The sequence below is a fragment of the Paroedura picta genome, chromosome 7 (assembly GCF_049243985.1).
Source record: "Paroedura picta isolate Pp20150507F chromosome 7, Ppicta_v3.0, whole genome shotgun sequence".
NCBI lineage: Eukaryota > Metazoa > Chordata > Lepidosauria > Squamata > Gekkonidae > Paroedura > Paroedura picta.
In genome coordinates this window covers 43520577-43533734 of record NC_135375.1, presented here as the reverse complement: position 1 = coordinate 43533734, position 13158 = coordinate 43520577, and the positions used below count along the sequence as shown (strand labels likewise).

The 13158-nt window shown below is 44.0% G+C and overlaps 1 protein-coding gene across 2 annotated transcripts in view; it reads left to right on the top strand.

Moving 5' to 3' along the window:
- The window catches only part of ELL2 (elongation factor for RNA polymerase II 2), a 37112-nt gene extending 35267 nt beyond the window's left edge, over positions 1-1845 (top strand). Inside the window, exon 12 of one of the 2 annotated variants that reach the window (XM_077347664.1) lies at positions 458-1845. In XM_077347664.1, the coding sequence (XP_077203779.1) occupies positions 458-472 (15 nt within the window). In that variant the 3' untranslated portion in view covers positions 473-1845. Of the gene's footprint in view, positions 1-452 lie in introns of both variants that reach the window. The other variant, XM_077347663.1, reaches the window with a different exon arrangement.
- Positions 1846-13158: the final 11313 nt, after the last annotated feature.

The following is a 13158-nucleotide window of genomic DNA, read 5'->3' as shown; positions in this document are numbered from 1 at the left end:
CTCTTCAAGTTGCATTTCCAAGGTCTTCCCATATAACAAAACTTGTTCAACTGGTCCCATGATGCACCAAAAAAGGAGTGCTTCCTATCATAAACTCAGGTAGCACTGTACTTCATATAGCCAGTGCTTGTCATTAGATACAACATTAAGCTTTGGTTATTTTTCTCTATATAGAATTATTTTAAAGTTTCTTAATTTTGTGTGCATCAGTGCTTCTATTTTTTTAAGAGAAAGAAATGCTAGTTTTGTTATCTGTAAAGTTAATGATGTGGGATTAGATCCAGACTAAATTGTCTACAGTGGCAATTGGAAATCAGTGGAAATTGCCAACTTCGTCTGGATGCAACCCATAATGTGCACATATATTGGTTGTACAACTTTGCAAAGTCATGATGTCTTTTTGAACTATAAAATGCAATACATTTGGTAAGCTTATTTTATTGTTGTTGTAGTCTAGCCCCAACTACCATGAAGAAAAGTACAGATGTGAATATCTTCACAACAAGCTGGCGCACATTAAGAGACTTATAGGTGAATTTGACCAACGGCAAGCGGAGTCATGGCACTAGAGCTCTGGACCAGAAGATGTGAATAAACTAAAGATTATTTATTTAAAATTCCATGTGACTTGCTCCAAGGTTTAAAAAAAGCGAAGATTTCTCTAATGCAGAAGTTTCAGCATTTGCAGAGTTGCTATTTTTTGTTGATGGTGAGGATGTTGCTTTCCTGCGTAGCTGAAGCTGCTTTTTTTCTGGTCCCCTTTTCCTTTCATGTTTATCAGTGGAAATCACTTTACCATTGGGGATTGGAGATTCAATCTCGCTAGTTCTGAGGTTGTGCACATTTTTTAAAAAGAGAACTTGTAGCAAAAGGAGGAGCTTTTTGGATGACTATAAGCCTGTTTTCTGACTTTCTTTTAATGCAAAACTATTTGCCTTAAATGGTAGAAAGTGTAAAACTTTGCACAAAACTTTAAAAACATTGTTTTGGGAGGGTTAAGAGGTGTATATATAAAAGTTATATACACCCTGTCACCAACAGTAACTCTTGTGATTTCAACCCCCATTGCAATGGTTGCCTTATGGTGTTTATGTATATTGATTGTACTTAATTCAGTGCTCCATAAAGTCACTGCTTCCCACTTCCTCAAAGCAATGGGAGCATTTCATGGCCTATTAGTGTCTGAAGCGTGTGTGTGCGTGCATGAGAGAGCGAGAGAGTGTGTGTTGTGTGCATGTGAGCATATACAATAGGGGGGAAATCTGCTTTACAGGCCAAATGTTCAGGTTAAAACAGCTGACAAGTTTTAGTGCAGGTTTTTCCCTATAAAGATAAATATTTCCATTTCAACTATTTGTCAGCTTTGTTTATTGGGTAAAAAGTTGATACCTTACAGAAGTTAATTCTATAGTTTTGGGGCAAAATTATAAAATGAAACATGTAGGTGACCTATTTATATTACTGCTATAAAAGTATTTTTTGAAGAGAAAATATGCAAAGAAGCTATTGCCTACGTGAAATGTATATTTAAAGATTTTTTCCCTGGGTGCCAGGAATATAACAAAGATGTATTTAACTATAAAATACTGTGATCATCAAACAGCACAAACTTTCATTTCATGCAGTTAATTGGTTTAATTTAAACCATCACTTTATCATGTGGGAACATAAGTTATTGGTCACAAAATTGAGTTTTTGAATTTTACTTGTCTTTTCTTTTTGTCTTAATATATTTTTCAAAGTGCTGCCAATTGAAAAGGGAAGCATTATGTTTACAAGTCTGATTTTTGGAATGTTTGCCAAAATTTTGGTAGTATCTTTAATAAACTTGGTCTCCAGCATCAACCCAGTTGTCATGTCATAGTGTGAAACACAACATGTACATTGGACAGAATTGTCATAGGTTTTACCCTTGAATTCTGATTTAAATTGTTGTTTTTCATTATGTAAGAGGAAGAATTCCTTGTAATCTATGGCTGCATCCAAGAATTGCAAATCTTTATTTCAGTATTAAAAATGTATTGATATAATACACAATGGGTTGAATCCAAAAGTGCCACTCTACTGGCATAAAAGTGGTTATGACAGCAGGAAAGAAATATGTTGGCAAGGAAAAGATGATTTTTGCCCAGTTCCCCATCCTACTGCAAATCACCACTCCCTACCCTCACCCTGTCTTTCTTTGGTTTAGCACAGTCTTTCTCAACTTTTTTACCATTGAGAAACCCAGAAACATTCTTCAGGCTTCAAGAAACCCCAGAAGTCATCTTCCCTGTCATCCTCCCTTCCCCCTTGCTTTTTCTATGAGATGGTTTTTCAGGGTGGGGAAGTAGCCTGCATATTGTTTGAATCATTCCTTAAAAGCAGTAGTTTGTCCATTTGAGAACTACTGTGGTACTCATTTAAGGGACTGGGTTGTGGCCCACAAAGTCATTGCATCCTGAACTTATTGTGTGGCTTTAGACATGCTACCATATCTTACTCTTTTGTCTCTTCATTTGCAATACAAAAATCTTACAACTGACCTACTTTACATGGTGTAAAGAAGGATTAAGGAGAGTATGTTCATGAAGATCTTTGAACACTCCCCAAACACTGTGTACATGTTTATTTGAAACTCAGAGGGAAGCCCATTTTAAAAATGGGCCATAGAAAGGCAGAGGGAGGGTGGAGTGGCCCCCACAGATGAGAGTGGGCCTGGTTGTGAGGTGAGTCGGCATGGCAGAGTGCGGGCAAGTTTGGCCCTTTCAGCTATTCCAATGGCCAGGATATATGAGAATGTGGTATGGCAGCACAGACAGACAATGTTCCCCGGCCTCTCAGCAGCAAGGAGGGTTGGGAGCATGGGGTGGCCACAGCGGAGCATGCCTGGATGACCCTCCCCACCTTCCTGTCAGCCAGAAAAGCAAGGAGTATGATGTAGGTGTCATGAAGCACAGCAGAGCATGCCTAGATGGCCATCCCCAGCTTACCTCCTGCTGGCTCTTCCTCCTCGCTCCAAGTGCCAGGAAGCAGCACAGAGGAGGAGGAAGGGGGCAGGGAGGACCCTCTGGCTATCAGTGGGGGAGTGCTGTCAGCCTATTGGGGACATGATCACCAGTGCTGGCCAATTAAAGGCTTAGTAAATTGTCAGAAGGACCATGCGCTTTTTGTGTGCTATGATGTCCCAAAGTTAACAAAAGTGACTTGGTGTATTTTAGGATCCAGGATTGCAAAAGCTTGGTGTTCAGAGAAGAGTTAAGCCACTCTCAAATTATTCTGTATTTCAGTAATCATAGAAGGTATAAATTGAGCCAAAGATTTTTGTTTACATGGGAGAGAAGCTAAAAATCTCCTGTACTGTATGTCCTTACGAAGTTAGACTGTATGCACCCACAATTTGGCTAGTTGGTTTTTTATTTTATTTTACATTTTATTTATTTTGATGTGGAACATATCTTCTGACACACCCCAAGGGACAAAAATGGGTATGGATGTGACTTCAGTAGTCCCACCTCAGGGAGTGCACTAGAAGAGGCAGGGAGGCGGCAGTGGCTGCACTGCAGGGGGGGGCGGGCATGGCAGCAGCCACAGCAGTGCCAGAGGCCCAGGTGGTGCCAGAGGCCCAGGTGGCAGCAGTGCCTGCAGAGGCCCAAAGGACTCCACAGAAGAAGGCAGCCCTCCTGCCTCAAGAGGGAAGGAGGAGGAGTGAGGGGAAGTGTGTATGAGAGAGAGGGAAGGAGTAGGGACCAGGGAGCAGGTCAGGGAGGCAAGAGAGAAGGAAGGATGGGGGGGAAGGAGTCTGCATGTGTGTGTGTCAGAGAGAGGGAAGGGGAGGGTTCAGGAAGGTAGGGAAGCAAGAGGAAAGGAGGAAGTGGGGGAAAAGAAGTGTGTGAGTGTGTGTCTCAGAGGGAGGGAGGGAGGGGCTGGGACGAAGGAGCCCCAGAGCAGTCATGTGTTCCAGACTGTCAAACTTTTATTCAGCTCACCATTAGACTCACATATGAACACATGATGCTGCCTTACACGGAATCAGACCATTGCTCTATCAAAATATGGATTGTGTATTCTGCCTAGCAGCAGCTTTCTGTAGTCCCAGGTAGAGGCCTTTTGCATAACCTACCCGGAGATTTTTTTTCCTCTGGATGTCAGGGATTTAACTGGATGCCTGCCTGCACAGCAGATGCTCTGCCAGTGAGCTACAGCCCTTCCCCTCAGAGAGGAGGAGTATGAGAAAATCAATGGGTGTAGCTTTAGAACCTCCTCTAAAACTTCATTTGCTATAATATAATTTCGTATTTTAAGGGTAATAAGAAAAATATGAATTCAAAGGCTATGCAATATATGTGGAAATAGGCTTGCTATAAACAAACTGGAGCAAAAAGAGAACATTGCTGATCTAGGTTTGGTTGAATTAAAGATAGAGGTGCATCAAAAACCCTTAGGACTTGACCTGCAAAGACCTACTCTTGGATCAGAATACACTGTAAACAATCACACTATGTACTGACTTGCTTGGGTAGTTCTTCTGCCATATCTGTTTTCTTCATTCTTCTGTGAGATTGGTGACTCAGAATATGTTGTCCCCTTCTCAATACATACTTGCATTAAAATACCACAATATAATTTGACAAGGTAAGGTGCTCTGGGAAGTGCTGTATTTCAGCTGGAACTTGGAAAGGCAAAAAACCCACCTGCTACAATTGGTCTTTTCTTTAACTACAGTCTGATCTAATAGCAACTCAGGGAGGATATAAACAGAGATTAAAGTGTAGCTCCTGTGGAAGTGGCAGTCAACTAAATTAGTAGAGAAGAAGTTGGATTCAGTGCTTCACTTATCAGAATAGAAGACTAGTGCAAGTTAACAAATGCCAAGGGAGACATGGACTGTCCTAGACAAATGCACAAGGCTGGGCTGTTGCTAAATCATCACAAGCATTCTTCATCCCTGGTTCACCTTTCTATTATGAAAACGAGTGATGTTTTTAACCCTTCTGTCTTCTGTTGTTCTCAAGTTAAGCATACATTGTGAGTGAACATATTTTTAGTTGTCCAGATTGCAACGTACTTCAGAGTACACTAAATATGAAGGGATTAAATGTGCTCTATCAACATTTCATTAATCATGCTTCAAAAAATCTTTCATCCCTCTGAGTGCCTTTCTTCCTTATAGCTTCCTCTCAGTATGGCACTAGGCAAATAGAAGGTCTGTTTGTGCCACCATCTCTTTATCCAAATGTCATGCATGTTCCAGTCCATGACGTTGCATTGTGATTATAACGGAAACAATAGATTGTTAGGTAACGTGTTGGTGTCTTTTTACATTAATAAAAGGCACCTTGTAAGTGCTTGTTCTAAGATAATGTCTCACTGAAACCTACGACATAAGTCAGTGTATTACCTCGGAATAATTTGATAGGTATTTGATAACAGTGTCTTAGTTCTTGGTGAAGGGCCTTAAGTGGAATTTAAGCTAAGTTGACTTTTGGAGCTCTTAATTCTTTTGAGCTGGGCATGTGAAAGAGCTGGCACTAGAGCAAGTACTGTTTCATACAACTCTTAGGGTTGGATCGAGCAGAGTATTTCTGTAAGAGGAAAGGGAGTGATTACTGCCCATTTTATCTCAGCAAATCTTTGCCCCCTCATGCTATTCCTGGATGGAGAAAGTAAGAAAATTGTGTTTTGCTGACAGAAACCCCTCCCTCAGCAGAAATGTTTGGTGAATCTCAGCCATAAGTTAATTTTCGAACTTGCTGCCATACAATGTAATGGCAACTAGTTTAGATGACTTTATAAAGTGATTAGACAAATTCTCAGAGGAAAGATGAATCTATCACTAATAGCAATGATGGTTTAATGAGTCCTCCGTGTTCAAAGGCAATATATGTTTGAATACCAGTTGTGGGGGACAATATAAAAATGGAAGTGTTGGCCTCTGTACATGGACCTCTCAACTTTGTCACAGGGCCACTTAGAGGAAGGGAGGATTTGAGATAAGATTGCAGTCTCTTCATCACTTGTGAACTGCAGCCTGAAGAGATGACATAAACATTTAAAGTAACCAATGCAAACGACTGTTAAAACTTGACACCATTGTGCTTTTAATGGAAGCAGGCCATGTTCATCCAAGAATCTGCATGATGTCATTAATGGTTATATACGTCCATGTGTGTATGAGTCAATCTTCAGAAGTCCTCTTATGGACTTATATTTAGCCCTCTGGATAGCAGTCTTTGAGATAGCAGTGCTTTTGTTGTTAGATGCGAGGTTGTGTCCGACCCATCGCGACCCTATGGACAATGATCCTCCAGGCCTTCCTGTCCTCTACCATTCCCCGGAATCCATTTAAGTTTTCACCTACTGCTTCAGTGACTCCATCCAGCCACCTCATTCTCTGTCATCCCCTTCTTCTTTTGCCCTCGATGGCTCCCAGCATTAGGCTCTTCTCCAGGGAGTCCTTCCTTCTCATGAGGTAGCCAAAGTATCTGAGTTTCATCTTCAGGATCTGGCCTTCTAAGGAGCAGTCAGGACTGATCTCCTCTAGGACTGACCGGTTTGTTCGCCTTGCAGTCCAAGGGACTCGCGAGAGTCTTCTCCAGCACCAGAGTTCAAAAACCTCAATTCTTTGATGCTCGGCCTTCCTTATGGTCCAACTTTCGCAGCCATACATTGCAACTGGGAATACCATAGCCTTGACTAAACGCACTTTTGTTGGCAGGGTGATGTCTCTGCTTTTTAGGATGCTGTCTAGATTTGCCATAGCTTTCCTCCCCAGGAGCAAGCGTCTTTTAATTTCTTTGCTGCAGTCCCCATCTGCAGTGATCTTGGAGCCCAGGAAAATAAAATCTGTCACTATCTCAATTTCTTCCCCATCTATTTGCCAGGAATTGAGAGGGCCGGATGCCATGATGATGTGCTTATCATTTGATAATTACCAGACAGACTTTTAGGAAATATTTAATCTTTTGACCTATCTAGGTGAAGCCTTTAGATAGTCGGCATACCTAGACAACATTGAAAGTAACAGAACTGGGGTTCATAATTTTAGCCATAAATTTATTTATATTTTAATGTATATACTGCCGCTCTCAAAGACTTGCGGCAGTTTACAATAAAAGAATAAAACAACCCAGCCCATAAAAGATGGCAATTCATTGGAGTTAACTCCCCATCTCCCCTCCCCTGTACAGCTGTAGTCAGGAGCTCCTTCATCAGGAGCGAGGATCCTGGTCTCACTAATTTACTCTAGCAGAATATGACCAAGTCACTACTTCTGTCTTCAGTCCTGCACATGTAATGGGAAAGAGAAAGGTGATGATGTAGTACGAAATGTGATAGTTGTACAGCAGCATGAAAGACATAAGGAGCTTTAGAGAGGTAACCTGGGGCAAAGCAAAGCCTTCTGGCTGCACACATTTTCTAAATAGCATCAGTATGAGTTCAAGTACATGAAATATTGTTATAATAATGTATAGTTTAATGTGTACTAGTTCATGATTAATCATAAATAACCATGAATTGTAGTTATACTTGTGAATTTCCTGCATTCTGCAGGGGCTTGAACTAGAATTCAGTGTTCCCCAACCCCCGGGCCATGAACTGGTACCGTGCTGTGGAGCCCTCGGTACCAGCCGGGGGGAGAGAGCTGCAGGCGCCGGCGCACCGGCGGGTGCACCTCTTTCCGCAGCCCGGCGCTCAATGCGCTGGGAGCAGTGAGCACTGCACTGCGGGGGAAAGGCACCTGTGCCAGCAGGTACAAATTCACAGGCGCGGAGCTGCCGTGCCTGTGCGTTTGCACCCGATGGTGCACCGGCACCTGTGCCTCCTGCAGGGGGGAAGCACACTGGCAGGCGCAAAAGCACAGGCGCGGCAGCTCCGCACCTGCATGTTCGCACGCGGTGGCACCCGCACCTCCCTCTCCCCCCGGTCCCCGGGCCTCCCTCTCCCCCCCTGGTTCCCGGCCCGAAAAAAGGTTGGGGGCCACTGAACTAGATGACTTGAAGGTCCCTTCCAACTCTTTGATTCTATGAATGTTAGTTCATTAGACAGGCAAATAGGCTTCCTATTTGATTCTGTAAACCACTTCCCTGCATGTCAGAGGTCAGGTGGGTGCAACTTTTTATCTGGGCAGGAAGCCTCCTTTTCTCCTTAGAAGACTTCTCCTTTGGCCTGAATTGGGAGTATCTCCTCATTATCCAAATTCCCACTGCCAAATATGACCCAATTCTCCAGACACGGTGTAGAAATCTGTTTTCAGCTTTTAGTCAAGACTCTTGGACTAAAATTCTTCTCAGAGCAGATGTTCAGCTTGGAACCTTACTGCTATAAAATCAGAGTCCAGTAGCACCATTAAGACCAACAAAGATTTATTGTGCTACTTCAGACCAACACAGCTACTCATTTGAATCTATTTTAGTGCTGTATGTCACAAGCTTCCATATTAAAAATCCAATCAGACCTCCAGAGGGAAATGAGAAACAATCAATCAGGTGAAATTGCTAATCCAAATCAGTAAATTCCTCCAAGAATATGCATATTCCCAGGTTGTGTTTAGTCTTTGTTTTGTCCAAGTGTAAATAAGTTATCCTCTGTAACCAGGCTGTGGTGATTTTACAGGGCTGTTCCTTTATGTAATTAGTTCAGTATCCCTGTTTCTTCAGGCTTAGGACCTCAGCAGTGCAAACTCCTAGAATTAAGCACCAAATCACTTCCATTCAGTCCAGCCTGAAGGAAGTATGTTCTTCTCCAAAAGTCTCTAACTAGCACCATCTGATTCTCTCTCCGCCACCACAGACACGCACACCATTTTCTAAGACATCCTGATAGCATTTGAAGAAAGAACATTTCAAAACTAGCCACTTTTCCAGTTAAACAGGAAATGCCGAAGGTCAGGCAAATGTCACCATCACAAACATTTGTCAGTGGCTGAAGAAGTGAATCTGGATGCCACATAAGCGTGAAATATCACAAATCTTATCCATTTCCATTTCTGTAAATGTTTACCGAATAATGTACCACTTCCGAAAAGGCTAATATTGTGTGTGGAAGCAATCCACTGAGAATTTCAACTGTGGAAATGAAATCAACGAAGGCAGTATGAGGACTGCTTGTTCAATGGAGCTTGTGCAGCAAAAATTCCACATAGATGGTGCCCTTGGTTAAGGTTAATGCTGTTATGCTCTTGTGTTTTGTAAAGGTTTCAAAAAGGCCTTCCTGGATGTGTGTTTCTTTGGTTTTCCGGTAGGCAATGCAAGTTAGAGGTGGTGTGTTTATGTTTGATAGGTCAACCCTGTTCATTCCTATTTACTAGGTTCATTTTCTTTTCCTAAAATATTGTTATCCAAATCAGTCTAAGCATGGCAGGGCCATAATGCTAGCATGGAACAAATGCATTTATTTGGGGTACTTTGATATACTAGGGTCCTAGCCTGTCTTTAACCAGCTTCAGATCAACATTCAGAAAAATGTGGGTAGAAATACTTTTGAACAAATGGGGTTATTTTATAAAGAGAAATCAAAAAGCCAAATGAATCTATGCATTGTAGAGCAAGCAGCAATGAAAATTACAGTAAGGAAAAAAACAATGTGGTAAATGATATGCACTCCAAAATAGAACCTTTCGCTAGAAAACTACCTAAAACATAAAATGAGAAAGCAAGACATATGAACCTACTTCTGGAAGGAAGGGAGGTATTCTCAGCTGGGATAAAGAGGCAGCAAGGGATGAAACTGACCAGGCAAGGTAGGGAGACCTGGAGACAGGTCCATGACATAGATAAGCGTGAGGCCAACTGAGAGGCTACAGTAACAGGATGTGTTCCAAACCAGCCCACGTGGCCAAGGATCTCCAACCTATTAGCCATTGCAGAATGCATTGACCTACATGGGGCATAAGGAGTTAGACAGTCCCTCAGGTACGCAGTGCCATGACCATGTATGGCCTTAATGATCAAAACTTGTACCTTGAACCTGATCTGGTACTCAACCGACAACCAATGCAGCTGTCTCAGCACAGGCTGGATGTGAGCCCTCCAAGAGGACCCTAGCAGCTGCATTTTGTACCAAATTTAATTTCCAGAGTAGACACAAGGGCAGGCCCACATAGAACGAGTTACAGAAATCTTACCTGGAGATGACTGTTGTATGGAACACTGTGGCAAGGTGATACTGGGACAGGTAGGAGCTAGTAGCCTCATGTGGCAAAGATGGAAGAACGCCAGCTGGGCTACTTTAGTGATCTTGGCCTCCATAGAAAGGAAGTACTCCAGGATCACACCCAAATTTCTGGTGGTGTGCGAGATCTCAAATGCACACCATCCAGGTGCTTCCTGGTCGTTTCCTACCAAACCACAGTACTTCCATCTTGTTGGGGTTGAGTTTCAGCTGGCATTGCTTTGAGCCAGACCATCAATTCTTTCAGACATCTGGAAAATAAGTCGGGGGGAGGGGAGGCGGGGAGTCAGGGCAGCTGTCCATCAAGAGATACAGCTGGATGTCATCAGCATACTTGTGACAACCCAGTCCAAAACTCCGCATCAGCTGGGCCATAGGGCAGGTAAAGATGTTAAATAACATAGGGGGGAGGACTGCACCCTGCAGAACCCCACAGGTGAGTTGGTAACAATGCAGTCGTTCCTGCCCCACTTCCACCCTGTGTTCGGTTCCAAAGAAAGGAGTGCAGCCACTGAAGGCTGTCCTCTGAATACCAGCCCTAGCAAGGCAATGGGCAATGGGCTAGCAGCTCGTGGTCAACAATGCTGAACTCTGCTGACAGACTGAGCATCACAAGCAAGGCTGGCCCACCTCGATCCAGCTAGAAACAGAGGTCATTTATTTATTTGTTTGTTTGGTTGTTTGTTTGTTTATTTGTACTGCCCACCCTTGCAGCTCAGGGCAGTTTACAGAAAACATTGAATGAGTAACAGTATGAGGTAAGTTTGATAACTGTACCAACAATCATAACATAATATAACCTAACATGTTCAGGTGGCGACCCCAACGCAATCCCATAGAGAAGGTTTATTTCGATAAGAGGTGGGTTCTGGAGGCCCAGGAGATTATATCACTGACCTCGACCAAATGCCTGGTGGAAGAGCTTTTTTGCAGGCCCCGCAGAACTGTGATAGCTCAGACAGGGCCCCGATCTCTTCTGGGAGCTCATTCCACCAGGTTGGGGGCCAGGACAGAGAATGACTTGGCCCTGGCTGAGTCCAAACATGCTTCCTTGGGGCCAGGGATCACTAGCTGGTTGGTATTAGCTGATCGTAGTGCTCTTTGGGGGGGCATAGGCACAGAGACGGTCTCTCAGGTACTCTGAGCCCAGATCACATATGGCCTTAAAGGTAATTATCAGAACCTTAAGCTTGACCTGGGATTCAACTGGTAACCTCCATCTTTGAAGAGTTGCGCTTCTGATGACTCTGCTTGAACCATCCCGTCACTGCTTACAGGCATCTGGCTAAAGATTCTGGGGTGAATTCAGGTGGTCATCCATGAGAAGAAAAAGCTGGGTGTCATCTGCATATTGGCACCCAAACCCAAACTTCTGCACCAGTTGGGCAAGAGGACACATAAAGATGTTAAATAGGATTGGAGAGAGGACCACTCCTTGCAGAACTCCACAAGTGATTGTCTCTCTCCAATTGCAACCCTCTGGGCCATTCCGCACTCCTTCAAAATTGCACAATGGTTGCAAATTGAAATCGCTATTGATTTGCTGTTATGCACAACGTCATTGACAATCTGCAACACTCCTGAAACCGATCCGCAAAAAGCGCTTTGTTGTAGCGCTTTCAGGGAAATCCCAAAAAGTGGATTCACCCTCCGGAAAGCGCTACACTCCTGCAACCAATCTGCAACACTAGCAGGAAAGTTCTGTGCGTTACCATTGTTGCAGTTTCTGCAAAGTCCCTCCCCCTGGCTCTCTCCTCTGATCTTCCGGCAAAGAGATCGCCATTTTTTTTCTCCGAGCGAGCGGAGATCAACGCACCGGCGAGCCTTCATTTACCCAGCAAGGCTTCCCTGGCTGCAGTCCCTCCACAGAGCTGTTTTAAGTCACCAAGCACCACACAGCCCCGTTTGCTGGTTTATTTTCCCTTTATTTTTCCCTTTATTTTCGGCCGAAAATCACACCCGTGGGGGGGGGTATTTTTTTTCACTCGGGGGGAGCGTGGCAACGATGAAACGGCAGCTCAAACACCACCAGCTAGGTAGATGGGTCTCTACGTTGCAACGAATCACCGCAGATTCATTGCAACGTGTGTGTGTTGTTTTTAAGCCTTCCTTAAAGGGAAAGGGGCTTTTTGGGAGCATGATAACGGCCGCCCATTTGCTGCTCGTTTGATTGACGGCCAGGGGCGGGACAAAGCTCGGCAATATCGCTTCCTGGCTAGCGATTTTTGCCGAGACCGGAAACCTGTGGGAAACGATAGAAACGCAACTGGATTCCACTACAAAGGCAGGCATGCATAACGACGAATTCTACTATTTAAAATGGCGTTTTTTCGTTCAGCAAACAATTTGCTATATAGATCCTGGTGCGGAATGGCCCTCTGTCTGCAACCCCGGAAGAAAAGATCAGCCATTGCAGGGTTGTCCCCCATATCCCGGTGCCAGAAGGCAGCAAGCAAAGAGATCATGGTCGACTAGGTCAAATGCTGCTGTAAGGTCAAATAGTATGAGCAGCAAATAGTAGTGACATGCCCAGGTCCAGCTGGCAGCAGAAGTAGTCTGTCAGAGCGACCAGCATTCCTTCAACCCCATGGCCAGGCTGGAAACGTGAAAAAGAGTTGGTTCTTATATGCTGCTTTTCACTGCCTGAAGGAGTCTTAAAGCGGCTTACAGTCGCCTTCCCTTTCCTCTCCCCACAACAGACACCCTGTGAGGTGGGTGAGGCTGAGAGAGCCCTGATATCACTGCTCGGTCAGAACAGTTTTATCAGTGCCGTGGCAAGCCCAAGGTCACCCAACTGGCTGCATGTGGGGGAGTGCAGAATCGAACCAACCACTACACCAAACTTGATTGGGATGGAACTAGAACTTAAGCTTCATCCAGGAATGCGGATATTTGGTCTGCAGCAGCCCATTCTACCATTTTCCGCAGAAATGCTAGATGCGAGATGGGTCAGTTGATGCCAGGTTCCCACAGATCCATCAATCTTGGTGTGACTTATTTCCTTTT